Consider the following 25,472-nt stretch of genomic DNA (forward strand, 5'->3'; position numbering starts at 1 on the left):
AAACACACCAGGTTTACTAATCTACCCGCACAATTTGTCCCCGGTGTCGGAATGTCTCGCTATGTTAGTACATTCTTAAAAAACAAACCATTTCATTCCGGGTTGAAATGTGTTGTAACTGCGTTACTGAGCATTGTAACGGGTAATATATTAACCACATTTCATTAGAAATGCGTTACATTACTTTGTTACAGCAAAAAGTTATATACTTCTGTAACTGTTACTTTTGTAACGTGTTACACCCAACACTGGTTATCGTACAGGATTTGCATTTTGTTGAAGATCAACCACATTGCATTGTGTAAGATTTGCATAGCTCCTACCTGTATGTTAAAATTGTCCAGGATAGACAGCAACTCTTCCTTTTTGGTTGAGATAATTTGACCTGTAAGAGGAAAAATAATCTTTATGAATACCTTACAATATAGACTGAAGCTGCTTGCGGTAGTATTTTACTTGGTAATATTGAAACACGTTTAATTTTCCTTTGTTTTTGCACCTTGTTCCTATATATGTTGTTGTAGCAGATCAATGTACAGTAGCAGCAGTATCTTCAAAAAAAAAAACAAATTTTTAGAATGAGTCATCTTTACCAGATTTGCTCCTCAGTTTATAGGTTCTCAACCCCTCGCGTGTTATTCTCAGGTCTACAGTGATAGCTGGGCCGTACACCTCAGATTTGAAGGCGTCCCTTCCTTTGTTTCGCAGGGTGATCGAAACATCAGCCGAACTGAGGAAAGAGAGTAACGGACATTACACCTAGGTGAATCAAGTGATGCAACTTTTAATTAAGGGTACTTTTGCATGAGACGTTACGAAAAATGTCATATGTATGACATGAGTAGTAGACAAAAGACATTTGATGTGGTATGATATGTGTGGTGCAATATAGAGCAAATTCATGGAATATTTGTTTATACTAGAATTTCTGGACATTGTGGGATGCGGGTGAGAAGAGTAAATGATTTATACCTTTCTCCTTCCTTTACAAATCCTTTGAGGGACAATCCTCTGTTGGTGGCATGCGCATTACCGCCTAGGGTAACTATGAGAGCTGTCAGAACGGCACTCTTTCCACCTGTCACACAAGTAAAACATGTTTTAGACACTTTCAAAAACAAGAACATAATGGAAGATAAGACACAAGAGAACAAAGTGTGTTGCTTGAGTTGAAATACATGATTTAGGTTCACGCAATTACAAAGATTTAAGGCAAAGTAGATCATTCATTATATGCGCATCATAGGTTTACAGAAATACGTCTGATTTCCATTAATACAAGAGAGCAGACAGTGTTAAACATATCGTATTATTAATGTACAGAAAGACAAGCTACATCCACCACAAACGATTATATTAAACTGTTTAATATCGATTATTGTGGAGCTGATGCAACTCAATTCACTTGCTCATCATTCATAATCTTGCTAACATATGTCTGGTATGATTGTGAACTACATAAACAAACTTAAAGTATTCCAACTAAATTATAGATGAGTCAAGATAGTCAGCACTTCTTGGCAACTTATAAACAGTTCACAACAATGAGTATTTAACTTGTATTTCACTTACTTCCATTGTTGCCAACAACAAAGTTCACATTTGAACCAAAAGTGAATGGGCCGAGGTGAGAGTGGCACATGAAGTTCTTCAGTGTGATGCTCTCCACAATCCCTGCATCACTCGCCACCTCACTCACACCCTGCACCTAAACACAGGGGAGCTGGGCATGTCATTTCCCACTAATACATCTCATACATAGTCATATTGGGACTCCCAGCAGCTTCTACTGAAGCCTTCCGAGTAAATCGCCAGAACGCCGACACCTCCTCATCTCCACCGCTCCCATGTTTTATTTTATGTTGCCATAAGTTAGTCACTCTGTTGCCAGATTTGAGAGAAATAAGCAACCAGGTCTATGAAAACAAGCCCCAAAGAAGCAACAGATACATGATGTTGTGTAATTTGAAACCAAAACTAAGGCCTCAGGATGACTTTAAGACTTGAAACATGGTCATTTTTGTTTTGTTACATTGAATACAAAAAAAAAAAGTATTTAAAAAAGAAAAGAAAAAAAGAAATCCCAATCCCCGATTTTTTTCCTCCCGATTCCGATCTTTTGAAAATCACGTGATCGGCTCCGATCCCCGATCACGTGATGGAATCGGGACATCTCCACTACCGACGACATGTTTGTTTACTGTCCTGGCTTCACACCATTTACGTCACAGCCAGGCATGAGTTAGGGAGCGCTGGATTTGTGAAAAACTCCCCTCTTCCTAAACCACTAATACCACAGTACTGGCAAAACGGGAGGAGCCGAGTGAAAAACAAGCGCCCCTCTTCCCAATCCACCCACACCGCAGTATTTTTTTCTTTTACCCCAAAAATATATTGTATATTATCGGGGCTATTAATACTTTTATCGGGTTTATCGGGATGACGTCATAATTCCTAATATCGGGCCGATAATTATCGTGCCCCACTAGTACTAACGGAACTAAACGCGAAAAGCACGGGGAAAAGTACTCCGGTGTGAAAGCGATCCACTAGTCGTGCTCGCGGATGGATACAAAAATATACTTTTGGCTGCTGTTAATAGACTAACTTGGGCGGCCCGCCCAAAAACGAAAACTCTTCGGTTCTCCACGAATTACACAAATCACCCAAATCAGCGTTAAAAAAGCGGGAGGCGCCGAAAAGCGACTAATTTGAATCACTGCATATATCTACTCTGTAAGTTCCTTCTCGATTTCTAAACTTCTCGGGGTATCATTTAAGACAAACAGTTAACGGAAACCAGAAAAATATATTATGTCATGTCAGTCATTGTGGATATAAACCTGATTGGATAACATATTCAGGGTTCATGCACTTTTTCACCAATGATTTTCAATGACTTCTCCATGACCTTTACCTAATTTTCCATGACCGAAAAAGATTACTCTTTCTCAGCGGTACCACTGAAAAGGGTTTATTTTAACATGGAACAGGAAAATAAGGTCAGCAAGCTATGAAACATGTTGTGCCTATCTAAAACAAATCACACACTGACTTCCTTCTCCCCTCTCTCTCCAAGTGAGGTTCTTACCCTCATTACCTCTGCCCGTCCTACCACCTGTCCTCTGGACCCTATCCCTTCAAACCTCCTTTAGACTATCGCTCCTGATATTCTACCGTTTCTCACCCATTTCATCAACACTTCTCTAACTTCTGGTCACTTTCCAAACAGCCTCAAGGAGGCAAGAGTAAACTCTCTCCTAAAGAAACCCACTCTCAACCCATCTGATGTTATAAACTAAAGGCCTGTCTCTCTCCTCCCGTTCCTGTCTAAAACACTTGAACGCGCTGTCTTTAAACAACTCTCCTGTTATCTCCATCAGAAAAACCTTCTGGATCCGCACCAGTCTGGTTTCAAGGCAGGTCACTCAACAGAAACTGCCCTCCTTGCTGTCACTGAGGAACTGCACATGGCTAAAGCAAAGCAGCCTCCCTCTCCTCTGTCATCATCCTTCTGGACCTGTCTGCTGCATTCGACACGGTGAACCATCAGATCCTCCTTTGCACTCTCCAAGAACTTGGAGTTTCAGGCTCTGCACTTTCCCTCCTCACCTCATACCTCAAAGACCGCACCTACAGGGTAACTTGGAGAGGGTCCGAGTCCGACCCTTGTCAATTAACTACAGGGGTCCCTCAGGGCTCTGTTCTTGGTCCCCTCCTCTTCTCCTTGTACACAAACTCGCTCGGATCAGTCATTAGCCTGCATGGTTTTTCATACCACTGCTACGCTGACAACACCCAACTAATTCTGTCCTTTCCCCGTCCAGAGACCCAGGTCGTCGCATGCATCTCTGTTTGTTTAGCTGACATTTCTTGGTGGATGTCTGCTCACCACCTCAAGCTCAACCTTGACAAGACTGAACTGCTTTTCCTTCCGGGAAAAGATTGTCCCACTCTTGACCTAACAATGAACATCGGCACCTCTATTGTTTCCCCGACTCAGACTGCAAGGAATCTAGGTGTGACCCTAGATAAGAAACTGTCCTTCACTGCAAATATAGCTGCTACAACCCGCTGCTGCAGATACACTCTTTACAACATCAGGAGGATACGTCCCCTCCTGACCCAGAAAGCGCCGCAGGTTCTGGTCCAGGCTTTCGTCATCTCACGCCTAGACTACTGTAACTCCCTCCTGGCTGGTCTACCTGCATGTGCCATCCGACCTCTGCAGCTCATCCAGAATGCAGCGGCTCGTCTGGTCTTCAACCTTCCTAAATTCTCCCACACCACGCCGCTCCTCCGCTCCCTTCGCTGGCTTCAGGTAACTGCTAGAATCCACTTCAAGATAATGGTACTTGCGTACCATGCTGCGAATGGATCTGGCCCTTCCTACATCCAGGACATGGTTAAACCGTACACCCCAGCACGTGCACTCATCAGCCAAACAGCTCGCTGCAACCACACTGCGAGGGGGACCCAAGTTCCCATCAGCAAAAACACGTGGGTTTGCTATCCTGGCTCCAAAATGGTGGAATGAGCTCCCCATTGACATCAGTACAGCAGAAAGCTTACACATCTTCCTGCGCAGACAAAAAACTCATCTCTTTCGACTCCACTTCGAGCGATAGAACTATTAACAAAGCACTTGTATCCTAATAAAGGACTGGCTTATCTAAAGAAAGTTGAGTAGCACTTGAAATGTTTTAGCTCTATGAAACCTGATGTACTTATATGATTCTGTTTTCTTCAAGGTTGTACTTTGTTGGTTGAACGCACTTATTGTAAGTCACTTTGGATAAAAGCGTCAGCTAAATGCAATGTAATGTAACATCAAATAGTAGGCTTACTAGCTTCTACACGCTAAAGCAACTGTAGTCAGGGATGCAAACTCATCAGGTATGAAAAAGGTGACAAGGATCCGAGCCCCCGACCCCACGGAATATCGGCTTTAAAATTAGGAATAATAGAGGATTTTAGCAATCAGAACAACTAAACAGCAGTGTTAATAATAACAGAAACGCTAAAGCGTCACATCTGATAGAAATATATAAAAGCATTTATTTTAATTGTGTAGCAGTCAGTTTATAATTTTGGCGGCACTGTTGAGCATTTTGAAAATGTATTTTCATGCCTCTGTGCAAGGCTTAGTCTTTCTATCTTTATAGCCAGCGGTGTAAAGTAACCAAGTTCATAAACCCAAGTACTATACTTGGGTAAAATGTTGACATACTTTGGACTTAACTTAAGTATTTCAATGTGTTGCTACTTTGTTATTTTACTCCTCTACAGTTCAGAGGTAAATGGTATTTAATACCTTTACAGATGTGGATGAATGATGTGAAATATAACCAAGTGATAAATCAGACTTTAGTTCCACCTGGAGTAAATTCACAAGCTACCCTGCAGTATACAAAGTCATTCAAGCTGCTCCTTTACCAGCTTTGAGAACACTTTCATGATCAATCATTATAAAACATATCATATATATTATTCTGAAATGGACCAATCTGCACAATGACTACTTTTACTGTTGTTACTTTAACTATATTTTGATGATAATACTTTTCTACTTAAGGAACATTTTGAATGCAGGACTTTTACTGTAATTGAGTATTCCTACACTCTGATACTTCTACTCAAGTACAATATCTGTGTACTTCTACTTTTACTCCAGTACAATATCTGTGTACTTCTACTTTTACTCCAGTACAAGATCTGAGTACTTCTACTTTTACTCTAGTACAATATCTGAGTACTTCTACTTTTTCTCTAGTACAATATACTTATACAACCTCTGTTTATAGCCTATGAAAAACACTATTACAAAACGAAGGCTAAAGCGAACATTAGCAGATAGTGACAATGTATGCTAGTTAGCTAGCTCAACGATTCCTTAAATGATATTGTGACAGAAAAACGTTTCATTTTAAATCACGCTCTGCCGCTCCGAACACCTGAACGGCCCGTTCTAACAGCTGTTCACCAGCGGTCCATTCTGTGCCACAGTGACTCCGGACCGCACAGTTACTGTTAACGATAGGTAATGTAGCTGCTGAAGCTAGACCATCATCGCGGAGCAGCAGAGTTCAGCCGACAGGCAGGAAGACTCGAGCATACAGCTCACGCTTCATATATTAAAACATAACACCATGCGCGTCATGATGGCACATTACAGCTCACGACCGCAGATTATTTCGGTGTTTAGATTCAATGTAAATCATATTTGACGCAACTTTAGTTACATTTCCAAAACTTTGGGGAAAATATTGTTTTCCATAACTTTTCCAGGGCCTGGAATTTGCATTTTGAATTTCCATGACTTTTCCAGGTTTTCAATGACCGTAAGAACCCTGCATATTGTACACAGCTTGACAGTGACGGTACAAACCTGTCTATTCTGTGGACGATCTTCCTGGTCACTGTCACTCTCATCTTCCACGTCTTTCTCCTCCACATTGACCCGCTTTGGAGGCTCCTCAATTGCTGAGCCGCTTTTCCTCTTGGGCATCTTGGACAGCTAGTTTACATTCGGGGAGAAACTGAAACTGAAAGCAAGCAAACAATATACTTTACTAGCATAGTCGAGCTAATGCTTGAATTTGAACAGCTACTCTTCTGCTACTAAAACGCTGTAGTTAGCTTGTGTAGAAGAATGCATTTCGCAAACCTTCAGTATTAATTGATGTGGTTTAACCTTTATATATACAGTCTATGGATTTAACAGGTTAAACGACAACAATGACAGCACGTTAGTACCGTTGTTTAGTTACAGCAAATTAGCAACGTTACAAAGCTAGCTTAGCTGGCTAACTCAGGTTACTTGTTAACATAACAACTATTAAGCCAGACAGCAGCTGGGAATGTTGTGGTTGTTATAGTGAATTAGAACGGCTGGTAACGGTGAATAATTACCTAGTTTGCTGCTGCTGCAGCAGCACACAAAACTCAGACCGACACAGTTTGGAGAAGAGTCCTGTCGAATTCGCGCCTTCTATATCCGGTAAAGTCTCGCGTTGAAAAACGAGATCACACGGTCTAATAATAATACTTTTTATTTGTGGATCAGAAACAGGTCTGGTGTGGATCATTCAGATACACCTTTACGAATCTACAAACTGTCTGAAAACACGATCTGTCAACATAAAAGAGAATTAATAAAAAAAAAAAAAAACGTAAGACCCTACGTTTACATATTTTTATTTAATTCTTTATTTAAGTATCTTAATTAAGAGTCTCTTACATTGTATTCACATATTATATATTGTTGTAAAATCCATACCTAATCTTGATCTCATAACACTGACATCCTTTTGTTAATTTCATTTTTTGGTTTTGTAAAATGTGAGGCAAAAAAGTAATGCACAAGGTCTACTAGACAGATTATACCAGCTACATACAAGCAAGGTTTATGAGCCAGGCCCAACATATTTTTCAGCCATGAAACAGAGAATAATAGTTTATAACATGAAGAAATAAAATAAACTTTTATAGCAGTTGGTTTTCAAATGACCTTTTTGTCACACAATTCTACCACTATATGTAATAGCCGGCAATATTCAAGCTTTGAAAGCAGGGACAGCTACAGCACACTGTTGGCACCCGGCAAGTGTCCCAAGGCAAGGAACCTATTCAATTTGAACTCAAAGTCAAGGGGACGTTCACTGGGAGGCTGGTAGTTCCCTCTCATCGTTGAGGTCAGGTAGGGAATGAGCGAACAGTTTTCTTCATACAAGGCCAGCTTCTTTTTGTACTTCTGGCGGCTGTAATCTGTGCTCTTGTGATTAAAAGCTGTACAAATATGACATATTCATTAGTTGGATACATTTCTATGCAGGTTTTTGAGCAATAGCACATGGATAAATAAAATATTACAAATCAGAAACACCATTATCCTTTTTAAGTTCAAGCAATTCCTTTGTGTCTTGCCTACCTTTCAGATATAAGGCCACATAGAGGAGTGATGACCTTTGCATACTGAGGAAGGGATACTTTGGTTTTAGACACCCAACAGCTGTCATGGCCTTGATTACTGATACTGCCACACCCTATAAAAATACAGACTCAACTCAAAGCAGGGCAAATAAATGTCAACCAGACTTAAAAAACATATATTTAACAAATGATATGCTAAAGTGTTTGTCTGACCTGTTCCAGGTAGCCCAACGTTGGAAGGGAGGTGAGGGGTACAGGTTCACAAAGAGGAGGAACTTTACTGGGCAGCTTCTGGTTCCAGTATGTTTCAGGAGTCCTTAAAAAAGGTAAAATATCCACACCAATTTTCACTCAATAGATATTTGCAATGGCTAAATAATACCACAGTGTCTTTTTGTTATATATGCACAACTTAATGAACAGTGGGAAAAGAAAACATCAAAAGAATAATTGTGAAATATACAAAGAGATAGATCGGCACCTCAGAAACTTGTCCTGTTTCCGCTTTGTCTCAAAAATGTGGATTTGTTCTCTGTATTCAACAGCAAATTCCATCTTTCCTCGAACAAGAGCTTCATACCTGAGGACAAATACATTAATAGAGCAGTACGGTAAAGAGTTAAAGGCTGTTACAAAAAAAGAACCTCTTGACATATTTGTTATGTTTGTTGGGATTTAGTTTTACATTCAGTTTTTCTCCGAGGCTGCAGTTTTATGAATGTTTGTTTTTAAATATTTCTTGTCATTATTATTTACATATTGTGCTTTCAAAATGCAAGTAATGCAAGTATTACTTGTTTCTAGTGCGATTAAAATCAGCTACATGCCTGTTCATTTCTCTACAAACACAGGAATCCCTTTGGGCTGACATATATCGTTTCGGGTCTTAGAAATGCATTCTCAAGACATGATAAAAAGGAGCTTATCATGTACTTGAAAGATTTAGATTCGAACATTATATGGGTGAGTACCTTTGCTTTCCATCCACATAAGTTACCGAGCAGAAGCCCTTCATCTCAACCTGCTGTGGGAACCTGTTCTTCACCTGGCTCTCAGTGAGCTTTCGTGGCAGCAGGTGGGATTGTGGGAGAGGGTGTAGGCATTGTGGAGTCACAAACTGATCTGGAGTTGTAAGGAATTGCTGGTGGAGAAAGACCATTGGAAAATCTTAAAATGATCTCATGTATTTGCATCTTAAACCTTCTATTATACACACAATTGGAAATAAATAAAATGTCAGATGAATTGGTCCTGAAACCTTTTCCATACTTAATTGTGCACACTCCACTACACTCACCTCCAAATGGTCTTCGCCACACATCTTGTAATACTTTCCCCTGTACTCAGCTGCGTGAGTTAAGGCTGCGATGTCTGAGCGGTCCACCAGGTGATGACATAGAGCCAGGCAGACAGGGCAGTACTGATCAAACTCTCCAAGCCGATGCTGCAGCTCCCTGGGCGTGATGCACAGTCTGTTGATGCAGGCTGCATTCCCTGCAAAAAAATAATAAAATGTTTTGAGACACATGCTATTACTTTAGGTGTAAACAAGCTTGATGAACTGATGCCTGTAAGCCTTTAGTACTTACCACTGCATGTTCTCTCCAGGTAGCTGTGGATATATTTCATGCTGAAGCTGACCTCCTTTAAAATGCTGTGCCAGATCCACCATTTGCTCTTCAGGCCATCGAGCAGTATCCAGTTCTGATATTGTTGTTGGAAGTGTTGCCTTACATGTTCCATCTCCTGCTTGTAACAGGAGTTATTAATGTGAAGGATCTCTGAGCTGTCGTGCATCAGGTGAGGCCTGCAGTTGCACAAAAGAAGTGTGACAGAATGCATTTTTACTTTAATTTTCAAGGATGGTGATTTAAAAACAGCTGTCATACTTGTGGTTTCCGGTGTGTATTTATAATTACAATTGATGTGTGTTCTCTCACTTGTTGGGCTTCATTTTGTCCAGTAGGCCTCTCTTCAGCACCTCCACTGTGTCCAGCCCCAGCTCAACGACTATCATAGGGATGATGCTCCGAGACCCCATCAGCTCTGTCTGTTTGAGTGTCTTCGGGAAGCCATCAAACACATACCTGATATGCAAATCAACATTGTATTCACAAACACCATAAAAAGGTAATAACAAAAAAGTGATCAAAGTAAGAATAGATAGTCTTTGTGTTTTTATGTTAAGGTAAACATTAGGACCTTGAGTTTATGAATGTACTTCCCCCAGCCCCGGCCTTGATTTACCCAAGAGTGCTGCAGACGGAGCTCATGAGCGCCACCTCCAGACACTGAATGGCCAGTTCATCAGGCACAGTTAGTCCCTGGGAGAGATACTTTTTCATCTGGACAGCCAAATCAGTGTGCTCATGCTTGTGAAGCACCATACGCATAACACCACCAATAGACAGGCAGGCCAAGCCATATTTTTGAGCAAACATCTTTGCCACTGGAGAATTAAAGCAAAGTAAGAAGAAAAAGATAAGCGGTTAAGTATATAAGATAAACCCAACTCGATTTTCCAGCTGTCTTGAGCCTTACCTGTGGTTTTCCCAGATTTTGGTGGTCCAACAACTGCAATTTTAACAGGAAGGGACGGATTGGGTTTAGACTCCCTTAAGTATTTCAAGGGGTTCAGCATAAACATGTTGCGATTCCCCTTAGATGCAAAGAAGTAGATATACTGATGGAAGATTAGGGGATATGTAGTGTTGAGGGGCCACTGCAGAGGCTGGATCAAATCTTTCTCTTTGTATAGCTGTAGAAGTGGGATAAGTGTGTCAAAAACAATATGTCATAATTATACATAGGAAATGTCACACAGTTCTGCAGGTTAACATATCAGCACTAAAGAGAAAAGGTGGGCCAGTATTTAAAAAGAAATGGCTAGAAGGACATAGAGTAGTGGTCCAATCCAATCCACTTTATTTCTATGGCACATTTAAAAACAACAGAGTTGAACAAAGTGCTGTACATCAACAACTGTATAAAAACATAGCATAAACACATAAAAAAGAGACAGGACATGAAACAAATGTAAAACACGAGACAATGAAACCAGATCAGAAGCCACAGACCGAATAACTCTCCTACATGACGTAAAAACAATACAAAACACTAGTAAGATAAAAAAACAAATTTAACAGCACAAGTGTCATACCTGGCCTAAATGCAAGGGAAAAGAAATGAGTTTTTAAACTGGAGGGGCAATTCTCAAATGACTCCTACCTTTATGGGATCCCAGCAGCCAAAGGCACTGTGGAGCTTATAAGAGGAGAGCAACAGCTTATGTGCCAGGCTGTATAAGATGGGTTGACATTTTTGGAAGAGTGACTCCCTGTTGGTCAGCAGCGGCTGGATTTTCTGGAGCATTTGTTGCCGTACGATCCGGAGCTTTCGAGATGCACTAATTGACACTTTGGGAATGTTTAGTTCACTCAAGAGCTCCTGAGGTTAGAAAAGCACAAAGCAAAACACGTGAGCATAAGTAAAGTACAATATGGTAATGTATCATACTCTGTGTATTATAACGTGCAAAAAATGTCACATTTCGTCCAACTTGAAATGTTCTTCAAGTAAAAAATGTCACTTGTTGTAGTCACAGTTAGTCATAATGCTCAATGATGAGCATTTGTTTGTTTAGTTAATTTCCTCAATTGTGTTTTGTGTTTTTGTACCGTTACAGTAGCGAGGCCGGTTTCATCTGTCATATAGCGCTCTGCTATCTCCATCTCCAGCCTCTCAGACGCTGCCTCCTTAGTCTCCTCATTCTCCATGAATTCGTTATCTTCTTCTAAAGGAAACTCCTCTTCAAGCGTGGCCTCTATCTCATCCTCTATGTTGCCTGCATCTTCATCCTCTTCTTCGTTTTCTTCCTCCTCATCATTTCTGGACTGATGAGTAAGAGACAGAAAGAAAGGGGTTAACCCATGATGGATAGGGGGATGATGGTGGCTATAATTCGTTTTCTTACTTTTGATTTGGCCTCCTTTGTGAGTTCAGCCTTTCTTTTGGCAATGTTTTCCTCCTGTGCCAGAGAGGAGGTCATTATCAGGACAGACTGGAGGAATTATGCTTCATATTGAACTTAACAGAATAATTATATTGTATCTAGTGATCACTTGCTTACCCGGCTCTTTTTCCGTAAATCCCGAAGTAGATTAAGCTGTGCTTCATGGCGGTTGCGGCGCTCACACCAGCTGTCTAGGTATGTCGGCAACAGGCGTTTTTGAACATCCGTGACGTCCACTGACATTATTACGACAAGGTCAGGGAAAAGCTGGAACTGTGACATGTACTGCACCTCATCAGAATCGAAAGGGAAGCCTTCCAAAATAAAACCTGTAGACCTACAAAGTGGAGAATGTTTGGGTCCAAAAATACCTTGTTGTGTCAGGTGTACAACACATTTAAGAGATTATTTATTTCTTGTTTGGGAAGCACACTTTTTCTTCTTTTTGTAGAAAGTAACTATTAATGTAAATTGCTGCTGTGTGTGTGTGTGTGTGTGTGTGTGTGTGTGTGTGTGTGTGTGTGTGTGTGTGTGTGTGCACCTACTTGTATGGTTCCTGTTTCCAGTACGGTGCAATAACTGTGTCCAAGATCTGTGAAGGTAATGGATCTCTTTCAGAGAGATAGGCTTTGATGGCTTTTTCATCCTCAGTAAGGACCACTTCCGGCTGTACACACAAAAGCAAATACACAATAATCACCACAATTTAGGCTCAGTACTACTGGAAATCTTGCGACAGGGAAAGCAGCCGACCTCAATGTCATTCTCGTTGATGGAAGTCTCCTCTGTCTCCTTCTCATGCTCCCCTCTGGCCTCCTCTATGAGTGCTTCCAAGTCCTCAGGAGATTCTTCTGAAGACTCTTTCTCATCCGCATAAAGTACAGGCTTCTTTGTCTTGGCCTTAATGAGCATTTGGAGTTGCTCCCTGAACTGAATATGGAAGAGGCCAAGCTGCTGGGCGAGCCACTCACCATTACTGGTCTTGCCTGAACCTCTCGTGCCAAGCAAAAAGATCCGCGGGGCAGGAGGCTTAGATAGAAGAACATAATAAACTTGTTAGGGACCTTTTTTGTATTCTCTTACAATTCCTTTTTCTTCCTTTTTATGTCAGCTTGTACCTTGAGTGGCGACGTCTGTCCAACAAAATTACCAGGGTTTTGAAGAAAGTAGTCCCTGGCTTCTTGGTTTGAGAAGTAGAAGGTCTTATCGCGGTACTTGGCTGCAATTTCATCCGTACATGGCAACAGGATGTTGGAGTTCTTCAAGGCCACTGGGCAAAAATGAAGGGAATCGCCTAATAATCTCTTGACTGTTGTGTCCGCCTGCTATGATTGAGAGGAAGGATACAGTATACTGTTAAATATTTGTTTATATTATCAATCAACAACAAAGCAGTCAAACTAGCCTGTAGCTTCAGCATCTTCCATTTTAAAGTCAAAAAAGACATCTGTGTGAACTGACTTCATCCTCATCCTCTGCTGCGTCATTGTCACTGCTTCCTTCCTCGGCTCTCTCCAGCCCAGCTAAGGCCTCCATATCTTCTGCCTCCTTTTCCAGGTCCATTGCTGATAGTTCACAGGAAACATGCTCAAAGGGTTCTGAAAATATTGTGCAAACACCAGACTAAATTAGGAGTTTTTCTTACCAAACTTGGCATCTGTTAGTCGTATAAGTCACATTATGGGACAAATCCTTCAAAATACAAAATCTATTTAAAGTAAATTATATTTATAGTTAATCTACTTGAAACATTTAGGAATTTTATAACACTTACTTTCCATTTGAAGCACAATTTCTTGAAGCAGGTCCTCAGGGCTTTTGTCACCTATCTCTAGTACTGAGCGGGTGACAGTTGAAGCGGACTGCATTTGGTCCCATTCGGACAAAAACTGATTGAGTTTCATTTTGTAGTCATTCACATCAGGGCCATCTGGATAACCTGAGTGCAACCCTGCAGGCATGGCCTCTTCCTCTTCTGGCTGTTTATTGGTTCTAACATTTAGAGAAATGATGAACAAAAGCTGCATGAACAGTCAATTTCAGATAAAACATCAAACTTGACATGCACCTGCACTCACAAGGCCGGTTTCTCCTTCTCAGATTGTTCATCCTGCAATCTCGTACCGAATGCTTCCTCCACGCTTTGCTTGTTCGCCTCATACAATCGCTTAAAAACTGTAAAACAATGAAGTACAATGGTACATAAACATTGATGGTATTGATATGGACTCAAGTATAATGAAACTTGTTTGTGATGCATTGTGTCTGTGCCTTGTACCCTGACTGCCATCACTGTCTTTGAGACAGAAGAGGAGGTCTGGCAGTATTCCAGCGTGCTGTAAGGCATTCATTTGGGACACGTTCTTGGGAAAGTTGTCAAGCACCCATCCAGTCCTGACATCCGTACCAGCGCCAGCCTCTTCAGTCTGCAACATCAGAGATATTAACAACACCACTGCAAACTTTATTCAGATGTTTAATAAATAATTAGTGATATGGTTTGAACCGTTACATCATTTATATGAATGGTTAACATTTCTGTTAAATATATCTCTTACAAATAACTTACATATATTTGACCAGAACATTCACAGAAATATAAAGATGGCATGGCCATAGTTTAAAACCAAAAGCTGTAATTGCAGCTGCTATGTTTGAGATGACATACCTCATTTATGCGCTTCTCCAGAACCTCACCATACAGACTCAAGGGAGATGTGCTCATATGTTTGGCTTCTTCCAGCGCAGTGAGAACCAAGGCTTGTACCTCTGGATGATCCTCTGTCACTGGGAACAGCAGAAAGCATTTGCAAACTTAATCTCTCAAACTGAAATCCAAAACACACAACACAGCGTTACCAGACCACCAATTGTGATGTGTACAGTTCTTATTAAGATTTTAAAATGCACACGTTATCCATGTTTATTTGTCTGCATGTGAGAAAGATCATCTTACCTTCAGTAGAATTGGTTTCAACTGATGAAATACAAATATTTAAAACATTAACATGACAGAACAAGTCTCAACAACTACAAATATTTAAATAACGATTTATACTTTCAAGAGCTGATGTGTGAAATAATATTTGTAAGTTAAATAGTTTAAAAAATATGATGATGATGATGATGATATCGAAAAACCTCAGTATCAAGGCACTCAACTTGCCTGAATTCTGCTTCATCTTCATCTTGATTTTCTCTAGAGCGACCTGTGTTGTTTCCTCTTTGATTTTATCAAGCCTCTCTTGCTCAACCTTAGCCAGAACCGGTTGCACCAAAGCCTCCATATCAAGCACCAATGCATTGTAGTGCTGAGCTAAAAGCTTACATAGAGTGCTTTTCCCTGCCAGGGGAGGACCAATTATAGAAACTCTGCAAGGGGGCCTTGGCATCGGAGGAAGTAAGTACCGTCGGGGGTTCTTAAAAAACTTCTGGTAAGCCTCCTGAGATGAGAGGACGTACATTTTGTCCTGGAAGCTGCACAGGAGTTAAATGAGAGTTGGTTGAAATGGACAGTCTTTCTTGTAGATATTGGGTAGATTCCCAACTGGCTAGTGCCTAAAAAAGATCCCTTACCCCACACATAAATCAGGCTTGCCAAGAATGACCTTGCCTTCACTCAGAGCAACAGGACAAGTTTGGCCCCAACGACTTCTTCTCCATCTGAAGCCAGGGGCCACTGTCCGGGTAGAGGACATCATTCTCATTAGGTCCTCCTGGAAAATCATGTGTCATTATTGCCCGTGTGTTAATAGCTCAAATGTAGATTGTATAAAATAAATTAAATTATGAATATGACCAAGAATGCCGGACCGTGTCAACTTCCTCCGGTATTTCTTCATCATCAGCCTGATGGAGGAGTACTGGAATTGAGACAGTCTTGATTGCCATGGATCCAAGACGCGACATCACAGACTAGACACAAAAACAATTTAGCCAACAATATACATGGTGGGTTCATCATGGACATTTATGCTTAGACAAACACAACACAGGCACTTTACAAATTCAGATTCAAGACAGCACCAAATGACATTGCCTGCTATTAAAAAACACACAATCAGTAAAAGAACGTATGGATATGCATTCTTTTTCTTGCTATTTATCTTGTTTGTAATATTGTAGCTGCAGATGATATATTTATCATTTGTGGTAGTACCAAGTGCAGCTCTTCAGATTTGTTTTGTCCATCCAGCTCCAACAGGTAGAGAGGGTTGTGTTCTGTCATGTAGTCCTTACAAAGAAATACATTTTATATCAGGTTTTCTTTTTTTTCAGAAATTATATCTAGGATAATACCTCACACATCACCGTTCTGATTTCAACAAAACATGGTATGACATGGGATTGTGAGCTTTCTTTAATGGTATACATCATTCATAAATGTTTTTTGCCCCACCAGAGCTGTCTTAAATGTATCTAGTAAATGCACATAATCAAAGAAAGATAAGTGACATTCTGTTAGAAATGGATGAATTAATATGTGACCCATTGGGAAAACTGGGAGCCCTGGCTAACTTACCTCCAGGGGTCTGAGCATCGTATCTTTGTACATGTTGATTCTATGTAAAGCATTTTTGTCCAAATTCTCAGGTGTCCACACCATGTTGTCAATAATATCCTTTTGAAGTTCTTCAGTCCCTGCCTGCAAGCAAACAAAAACCACATATTTGAGTAATAGGAAATTATGAAAACGTTCTTTTTTAAGGTTTGAACATAATAGTGTTTTCCCTGAAGTCACACCTGCTTTTCATCCTCCTCATCCTCCCCTTCCTCATCTTTGTTCTCTTTCTTCTTGCTAAACACATCCTCACGCATCCACTGATCCCTGTTGTACAGCTGCCCTGTCTCCGGGTGCTGCTTCAGACCTGAGAGCCGTCGGGCAAGGTCTTTGTCTGCACACTGGTGGAATATTGAAGTGTGATACAAATCTCATATGCTGTACGCAAAACATTTTCAGAAAACAAGTGAAAGGTTTATTCAAATGTGTACAAATTGTTGCTTCATGCATGAACAACTCAAAGTAGAAAACATGTGGATAACCTTGATGTTGATGATGAAATCAGGAGGAAGCTTAAGGGTTTTGATCAGCTCAAGCTGCTCATGAATCTTCAGACACTCTTCTGACATGAATGGCAGGCAGCTCAGGACATAACCTGTATCACAACACTTGTTATCAGGTGATAAAGCTCAACTAATAGGGTTTTGAATGACATGCTGCTGTGAAAAATGTGCAATTTGCATTTAGTGACCACCATTACCATAGTGCTCAACATCTGCTGAGTTAAGCCTGGCGAGAAGCAGCTGGAGCACCATGTTTTCTGGCACACTTCTCCCCTCAGATAAGATATTTAAGAGCTAAGACAGTCAGAAGAAAATCGATTCATATTATAGACCATACAAAAATGTAAATGAAAAACACATGACGTTGGAAAGATCAGTTTTCCTTTCTGTCTTAGGACTGAGAAAGTTATACTTACCTCTATGCCTTCATTTGTTTTATTTATAATGTGTGTGTTGAGCAGATCTGTATCTGAAATATTAGAAAAGCTGGTGATATCTTAACTCTTTTGGGACAAAGACCAGAAATGGTATCAAGCAATTTTACTTACCATCTATCAAGATGCATTTCCAGGATTCTGCTATTCTTCTGGCTAAAGAGGATTTGCCAACACCCTGTCACAGAGAAAGGCACAGAATTGAAGTCACTGGTTTATGTGACACTGTATAAAAGAAGAAAATACCAACTGTGGCTGTGGTTGTGTGTGTGTGTGTGTGTGTGTGTGTGTGTGTGTGTGTGTGTGTGTGTGTGTGTGTGTGTGTGTGTGTGTGTGTGTGTGTGTGTGCGTGTGTAAGTATTGGTTTGTTTGTGTGCATGTCAGTAAAATAAGGGGAAATTACCGGTCTTCCAACTATGATAAAGCAAGTAGGTTTTGCAAGAAGTGTCTCTCTCTCAGCTTCATCTTCTATCAGGTTGTCCACCAAACGGTCAACTTCAGCGTAGTAAATATCGATGCACGGTTAATTAAGTCATAAACAACAGTTAGCTTCTCTTTAAACCTAGATATTCGATCGTTAACCTGTCATGTTACCTGTCATGCTACTTACCATGTTTTTGTGGCATTCTGATATCCACTTTTCCTGTTTATCTGTTTAAACTTGTATCATCTACATTACCTTTTACGTTTGCTATCCAAGGTTAATAGTCAACGGTAACCCTAGTAACCGTTAACAAACTACTTGGGAGAAGGGGGGTTGACTTTCTACATTGTAAGGAGCTAATGCTAGTGCTAGCTACTTTATGGTTACTTCAAAGTACGTTTTGTCGTTTTAGGCGTTTGTGTATTTACAGTTAGAATTATTTATAAACAAGTACAGTAGGTGCTATCTGCGAGTTGAAGAACACAAAGGCAAAAACGAGCACTTTCATTTAATAATCGCATTTTCAGACATTTAAGTATTTTTGACTCTGCGGGCCACCGTATCAGTTGACTGAACTATGTCACGACAGTCACCTGACTCAAACAACTTATGTTCTCTTATGTGCTAGCACTAAATATTGGACTTTATATTAAAAATTAACGAACTAAAAACCTTTAAAAGAGTTATATGTTCTACCAGAGGGTATGCGGGTTTGTCATCTTATCTGGCGAGTATTTGTGGCGAACGCAACTACTTAGCTAGCTAGATTAATTGGTGAGTACTGAGTGACACGCTACTTAGCCACAAAACAGCTCGAAAATATGATGCATACAGTGGTTGGCAGTATGAGGTTTACATGTGTACACATGGTCTCTTTTGTATTTTATGAAGTGAAGCAAGTGTAGTTTTATATTCGGTTTCCTTCGCCTTGCAGCTCTTCAGTTGTTCCTCCTGGATTGTGATTGGAGAAAACAGGGATAACAATGCCTCAGTCGGCGGCTACCTCGATCAGTGGGATCCAGAAGATGGTTCTGTATGAAACCAGAGCCGTAAGTCTGTCATGATCTCTATGCTGTGTTTATCACTGTTTCCTCATGACTTGCTAAATGTCTGATCTGTCTGTTCTTTGGTTACACCTGCTAGTAGCCAACAACATCTCTCTAAATTACATCACATGTCCATCAAGTGTTTCCGTCTCTTGGTGCTTCCTGATAATGTTAGAACATAAACCAAGAGCTGAATGTGAAAATGTGTTGGTCAAAGGATTGTTACCCTAACACACACCACTTCCTAATGTGCAGCTTCACTCTTTTTAATCATTCAAACAACCAGACATTCATCACTTGTTGTTATAGGAATCTATCGATCCTGCTGAAAATGTGGACTCTAGTGATGGATGAGGTTATTTCACTGATGTAATACAGACATGATTGCATTTTTTTGTAGCTTTTTGGAAAAGGTTATATTGCAGAATGTATAATACCTTTTTGTTTTTTTAATTCACATGCATTTATGTATTTGTACTTATACTGTATACTGGTTTAACACAACTGCACACAACGCCAACACATTTGCATGTCTGCAGCCTACATATTTATGTGTGCTTCTGACTCCATATGCCAGCTATCTTTGTGTGACAACTTTGTTACAGCCTTCCCAAACCCTATACAAAAGTATTTATAAACATGAGAACCAGGGGAGATTACACTTATATTTTACCATCAAGAAGAGGAAAGGAGCATAAGCTTGCATTAGGGTAATACATTTGAACCATTTATTACAAATGTGAGAATTTGTCTTTTGCATCCTTAAAGTTTTTTTATATTTAAACTATTTTAAAAAGTATCCTGGACCAATCTTCCAACTTAGGTGGTTCTACTTAAGCCTCTCTCTAAATATTGATGTTTTACTTTCTGCCAAAAGAGCAATTCATTTTTAAAGATGCAAGTCTTACCTTTGAGTGTAATCACCCGTCAGCAAACACTAGATGGCAGCAAAATATTTGCTAGCGACGAGTAAACTTGAGTCTACTTTGATTTCCCATGACTTTAATAGTGTCAATTAGAGGCTCTAGAGACTCTTGACAGTCCGAATGATTATCACATTTTTGAAAGACAAAATGACCTCCAAATATTTACTTAGTTTCTGACAAGTTAAAATGTATCCTGCTTTCCCTCTTTTCTAATCTGCTGTTGTTGTTTTGTTTGCCAATCCCTTTTTCATAAAAGGTTTCAACAACTTAAAATGATAGAAGGGTTAAATAATTATGTGGTATAATGGTGTGATTGATGGCTTATCAATGGTCGCAAACACGAGACGGTAATAGGAAAACATTTGTCACAGTTGAGCTATTATCATTTTTTATTGCACCTCTGTCAGCCCATTTTATTTAACAGTGGACAAACTGACTGTCTAACTATTCTGGATAAAGAGGGCTCCATAAGATAGTGGGAACAGGACAACATGGCTTTAATGGTTGCAGACTGTACTGATACATGGTGTATCGTTGCAGACTGTGCTGATGGTGTATCAATACATAATTTAATGTTCTTTAGAGGACAGCAAATCATAAGCTATCCAACAGACAAAGTGTGAGAAAAATAATGACTTCAGAAAGTCATACAGCACAAGTAAGACACAAATTCAAAGATTGAACATATTAGAATGTAGCCCTATGATCAAATATGTTCCCAAATGTTTTCACAAATGTAGTTGCTATAATCATGGTATATTTTCTCATATATTATTATATGATGCGTATCTCTCTTGGAGTCCTTTTTATATATAATTTCACAGGCTTTTTAAACATTAATTTCAACCTGGGTGGCTCGTTGTAGATAGAAAATGAAAAAAAGGCCTAAAGAATGGCTTGTAATAACATATGTAAAAACATATTTTGTTCAATGTTCCTAGAAGCAGCTACTGTAGGTAGGCTATATGGCAAACATCAGCTCTGCAATAATAGATGGTAGTTATAATGAATTCACGCATTCATGTTTGTCTTTCAGAGGTATTTTTTGGTAGGGACCAATCAGGCCCAGACCAAACACAGAGTCCTGAAGATTGACCGCACAGAACCCAAGGACCTGGTCCTAATTGATGATAAGGTAAGTGCTGTGTTTCCACCAGAATTAGCACAGTGCTAATGTATATGCTTATGTAATACAGTACAGCACGCTTGAGGTACAATTGTACAATCACTCAGCCTTTCCCAAGTGTATTATGGATGACAGAAAAGTTGATTAATGCTGCATACTCCTCCTTTTCTTTTCTACAACTCATTACCAGGATCTATGAGCTGAGATTTGATTTGTTTATTCGTGTTGTTCGGTGATTATAATTTTGATGTGTTTTCTATTATGAAGCGTCCATGAATAAATATCCATCACCCCATGCTCTCATTGCTGCAGATATAATACTGACCTACAGAAACCCTGTTGGTTTGCATTTGATTGGCATAGCAGATTGTTTTATAAACCGTGTGTGGAAGCTTGTGATTGAGTAGTCGAGGTGAGCAGGTTCAAAACGCAGCCTCGTCTATCACTCTCTCTCAGTTCATGTATGGAAAGCTAGCATTCATAATGAACAGGGTGCATGCATAGAACCCTTTTTATTACTGAGATGGATAAAGATGATATGGCTAGCTGAATGTCAAATAACTTATTGTGTTTAGCATTCATATGACTCATTGCATATTGCAGATGAATGCATTTAATTCCATATAAAAAACATACACAAATACATTTAGTTTTTTTAGTATAGTGCATGTATAGTTAATGTTTCTGTTGCACCTGTGCTAGAATTATAATTATCATTATTATAACACAGATGTTGTTTAATTAGTGCAATATTACAGGATTAATGTTTGATTAATGTTTGACTTAATTGCATCTCTTAGGATCAATTTTAAACCATCTTCTAGAAAATGTGGGATCATTGATTGTACAAGGCCTGCTTGAGATTTACTTAAAATTACACAGAAAAGATTGGAAAGGAACCACAAACTTAATTCAGAGCCAGTAACACTTGTAATTACAAATGCTTTGTATTTGTTTTTGTATTTGTTTGTAGCATGTGTACAGCCAGCAAGAGGTTCGAGAGTTGCTTGGCCGTCTGGACCTGGGCAACCGCACCAAGATCGGCCAAAAGGGGTCCTCGGGCCTGTCCAGAGCTGTCTCAGCCTTTGGGATTGTGGGTGAGTACAATCCCCCGACCCTTTTCTTCACTGTCATGGCAACAGCGCTTCAAAGCCAAATTAGGGCAACAAATACCTCATTTATAGCATTGGTTCTTCTTTGTGTATCGTCCTGGTTAGGCGTACAATAAGTGCTGGACACTGGGGAAAAACTAAATAAAAGAAACACCTGGCAGTGCATTGTATTTCTCTACAACCTTTGCCTTTGTGAAGCTTATAATGTTTTTTTTTTTTTCAATGTACTCAATTTTCAGGGTTCATGTCATAACCATTGATGGGGTATTCAGAAATAACGAGAAGCCTTTTTCACATGTCAGTGCTTTCCCTTGCCTTTTGTTGAAGGTCATGTCAAATTAAATAAGAAATATTATTTGAAAGAGTTATTTAAAAAACACATTGGTGATAAACAGTGCTTATTTAAAACATATTTTATGTTATTTTCTTTTAAATAACTTATATTATTATGATCCTTTTTACTTGGGCTCAAAAGTGTATTGTTCTGTTGTTCAAAACAACAACATAAAATACCATCTTATTCCCAAGTGGGCTACATAAATATCTTAACTTCTGTTAAGACATTTAATTTTGAAACCTGTTTATAGCTTTGGGAAAACTGTTGAATTATAGTCTCATACATCAGTCTTCATTTGTTTTGGAAGGAAAAATTGCTCATCTCCTATTTGCCTCTTTGTCATCACTTTGGTCATTGCCCTACAGACTCTGTTCCACTCTCAATGCTTAGGTTTATTTAAAGCTTTATTTGGTAGGTCAACTCGTTCTACCTGTCTGCTCCAAGTCAAGGCTTGTCACCTGTATGCAACTGATGTACAGCCCGCCCCAGTGGCTTTCTACAGAGTAATTGGTGTGATTGAGCTGTTCGATTATGTCATTAAGTCCTGACCTACATTTTGTGTTATTGAGAACCTTATTGGTGAAATAAGAACCAGGCTTTCATATTTGTATATTTCTGCATTTTTTCTCACCCAAAATGACCCTGATTAAAACAAATCAATCAATTGTTTATTCAGATAATGGAAACAACATTTTAGCCCAACAATCACATGTGAACTCCTCTAACTCTAACTGGAGCCAGGCAGCAAGAATGAAAAAAGACAAGAGAAAATCAAATCTAATATACGCATATTGGTAACTGAGTTAATGAGTACAAAAAGGAGAAGAACAAAAGAAAGAAAGATAATACACAAATAAATGGGCCCCAAAACTTAAAGAACAATGTTAAAATCACTCAAGAAAAAGTCAGGGGCTTACTAAAGTTCTGGGGTTTCTTCTTTGGGAGAGCATAAACGTCTGTAAAAAGGTCATGGCAATCACAAGCTACCAAAGTGGTGGACACACTGACTGACCTAGCCCTCCACTAACCACGCTATTAGTTTGGCTAAAAATAAAATACTAATGCAACAGTCTTGAATTCAACTTTAACGTTCATTTTGTGTGTGTGTGTTTATTGGCAAGGGCAAGGCATTTCCGCTATTTGCCAAAGGCCCTGTGTGTCATATGGAATAAAAATGTCTCAGCCATGTGGCTACAGTCTTTCCTGAGAGACCCTATTTCTGGCACTACTTTATTACTGTATAGCAACTACCATTACTGCAAGTAGAATGTGCCATGTTGCCAGTCTGACCCATCTCTGCCAGAAAGACACACAAAAGCCACAATAAAAAAAAAAAGTCATATTAAGTTCAAGGCTATAGTTCACAAGGTTCATTTATTCATAGTGCACCGTGAAAGATACCTCATAATGGAACATTTGAACACAAACCCATAATTAGTGTAAATGCTTCCGATTTACCCTCACTAGCCACTCTCAGTTCATATTTAATACGTTAAAGTCTGCAAAGGAGGAATCGTTTAAGCACTTGGATTGAATTAATATGGATTTATTTTTAAATAGGTTTCAGTCAAGTCAAAACTGTATATAAAACAATGCTATAAAACCACATTATGTGTTTTTTTGTAAATTGACCATACTGCTTTTCATTGCTCGTTATAAACTTTGTGGAAACCTAAGTATTATGGCTAAAACTGTTAATCAGTAACTTACACAATGTAAATATCTAGCATGAGTGTGGGAATTAGAAAAAGAAAGATCTCCAATTTAGCATTTTAAGACACCTCAAGACATGATGGGAACTTGGCTTGGGTCACAAAGAGCATTTATTTATCACGCAACAGAAAGCTTGAACTACACACCAACTGCACTGCAACGTGCACTTGCTGACTGACTTCATACTCACTGTCAACACACCCTCTCTAGCTTTTGCCTCTTATTCTCAACCGCACTTGCTTGCATAACACACAGAACTCACAAAGTAAATCCATATAGAAGTTTGCTACTTGTGTAACACACTTTAGCTTATAAAACATCTTCATTATTTGTTGTTGAGGCTTACTCCCAGTGGAGAGTCCATTGTAAGCCTGGTGGGACGTGGAGCTTGCTATTCACCGGTGGAAACCATCTGCCGAGTAGTAATCCCAGTTACTAGTAAATGTACCTTTTCACATGAAAAATCATCAGAGTGCTACTTTAACTTTTATTTTCTTTATCACTTCTTGTTATAGTGGAGCAGAAACTGTCAATTTGATGCATAATCTACTAAACACTGTTCCACTAATTGAAGAAAGTATGTTGATCAAAATGTACAAGCATAATATTTGATGAGATAATGTTGAGCCATGTGTTTGAGCTTATTCATTAGTTTATGTAATTGGTTGTTTCTTTGTCCACCGATTTACATCACACTGCATGCGCCTTTATTCTGTTTGTGAGCAGGAACATAATAACATCATTTATTTCACTAGTAATCTCTCAGCACAATGATAGAGCATCTGTGATCCAAATGATATCTAATTCTAGGACTTCTAATTCACTTGCAAAATTGCAAATGTGACACACAATAAAGAAGGTGTGTGTTGTATGCTCAATTACATAAGCTTCTGGGGCTAATACTACTATGAATATTCAGGCTATTAAAAAAACACATCCTTATGCACTGAATGTCAACAAAGAGACAATACCTCATCAAAAGCTGAAAGTCCTTTACTATGTTACGTGATACTGTCTTGGTTGATTCAAATTATGTAAGACTTCATGGTTTGGAACAGATAGATAATATATATTGAAGTAGAGTATGACACACACTCATGATTCATCTCTGCAAATGAAGGTGTTCTCTTGTTTTTATTGTCAAAGCTGTTGTAGATGATTCGCTGGCAGCAGAAAGGTTGACCTTTCAAAAGTGGCTGCTGAGATGCTTTTTTCTGAACTTCACTTGTGTAATATAAATTACTCAAGTTATGTCATGGCCATAGGCTGTTAGCTTGTGTCCATACTGTTTCTCTGGAAGACAGTCCACATTAACTCATTGGATGTTAATATCTAAAGTCGTTAGA

At 39.4% G+C, this 25,472-nt stretch overlaps 3 protein-coding genes across 3 annotated transcripts in view; 1 reads left to right on the forward strand and 2 right to left on the reverse strand.

The window, feature by feature from the left end:
* Nucleotides 1-7,013, reverse strand: part of LOC307014927 (structural maintenance of chromosomes protein 6-like) — a 30,692-nt gene extending 23,679 nt beyond the window's left edge. Inside the window, exons 1-6 of the mRNA XM_079643193.1 lie at nt 6,913-7,013; nt 6,389-6,545; nt 1,573-1,708; nt 973-1,078; nt 594-730; nt 324-385 (exon numbers count right to left, since the gene is read on the reverse strand). Coding sequence (XP_079499319.1) covers nt 324-385; nt 594-730; nt 973-1,078; nt 1,573-1,708; nt 6,389-6,508 — 561 coding nt within the window. The 5' untranslated portion in view covers nt 6,509-6,545; nt 6,913-7,013. The remainder of the gene's footprint in view (nt 1-323; nt 386-593; nt 731-972; nt 1,079-1,572; nt 1,709-6,388; nt 6,546-6,912) is intronic.
* A 130-nt stretch (nt 7,014-7,143) lies between these two features.
* ak9 (adenylate kinase 9) lies at nt 7,144-18,276 on the reverse strand. Its single transcript, XM_079643183.1, has 35 exons — nt 18,053-18,276; nt 17,846-17,937; nt 17,557-17,620; nt 17,425-17,477; nt 17,206-17,302; nt 16,988-17,100; nt 16,688-16,846; nt 16,467-16,589; nt 16,104-16,178; nt 15,758-15,859; nt 15,521-15,660; nt 15,111-15,421; nt 14,901-14,921; nt 14,613-14,731; nt 14,223-14,370; nt 14,023-14,119; nt 13,719-13,936; nt 13,406-13,542; nt 13,063-13,269; nt 12,698-12,973; nt 12,490-12,611; nt 12,062-12,281; nt 11,906-11,959; nt 11,610-11,825; nt 11,161-11,379; nt 10,474-10,690; nt 10,180-10,381; nt 9,873-10,019; nt 9,522-9,739; nt 9,230-9,426; nt 8,904-9,073; nt 8,414-8,512; nt 8,146-8,248; nt 7,931-8,045; nt 7,144-7,788 (listed from the first exon to the last, which is right to left on the reverse strand). Exons 1-35 carry the CDS (start codon nt 18,066-18,068, stop codon nt 7,580-7,582), a joined length of 5,076 nt encoding a protein of 1,691 aa, XP_079499309.1. The 5' UTR covers nt 18,069-18,276; the 3' UTR covers nt 7,144-7,579.
* Nucleotides 18,277-18,431: 155 nt separating this feature from the next.
* The window catches only part of fig4a (FIG4 phosphoinositide 5-phosphatase a), a 47,658-nt gene continuing 40,617 nt past the window's right edge, over nt 18,432-25,472 (forward strand). Inside the window, exons 1-4 of the mRNA XM_079642448.1 lie at nt 18,432-18,640; nt 18,801-18,915; nt 20,875-20,973; nt 21,938-22,061. Of these exons, the coding sequence (XP_079498574.1) occupies nt 18,850-18,915; nt 20,875-20,973; nt 21,938-22,061 (289 nt within the window). The 5' untranslated portion in view covers nt 18,432-18,640; nt 18,801-18,849. The remainder of the gene's footprint in view (nt 18,641-18,800; nt 18,916-20,874; nt 20,974-21,937; nt 22,062-25,472) is intronic.

Source organism: Notothenia rossii, assembly GCF_949606895.1.
Source record: "Notothenia rossii genome assembly, chromosome: 8".
Classification (NCBI taxonomy): domain Eukaryota; kingdom Metazoa; phylum Chordata; class Actinopteri; order Perciformes; family Nototheniidae; genus Notothenia; species Notothenia rossii.

What these genes read in the sequence shown, in the direction of transcription:
- ak9 (XM_079643183.1), bottom strand. An exon ending in ATTTACGGAAAAAGAGCCGG is followed by an intron (nt 11,960 to 12,061) that starts GTAAGCAAGTGA and finishes TCTCTGGCACAG; the next exon opens with GAGGAAAACATTGCCAAAAG. An exon ending in TGTGGCCTTATATCTGAAAG is followed by an intron (nt 7,789 to 7,930) that starts GTAGGCAAGACA and finishes ATATTTGTACAG; the next exon opens with CTTTTAATCACAAGAGCACA.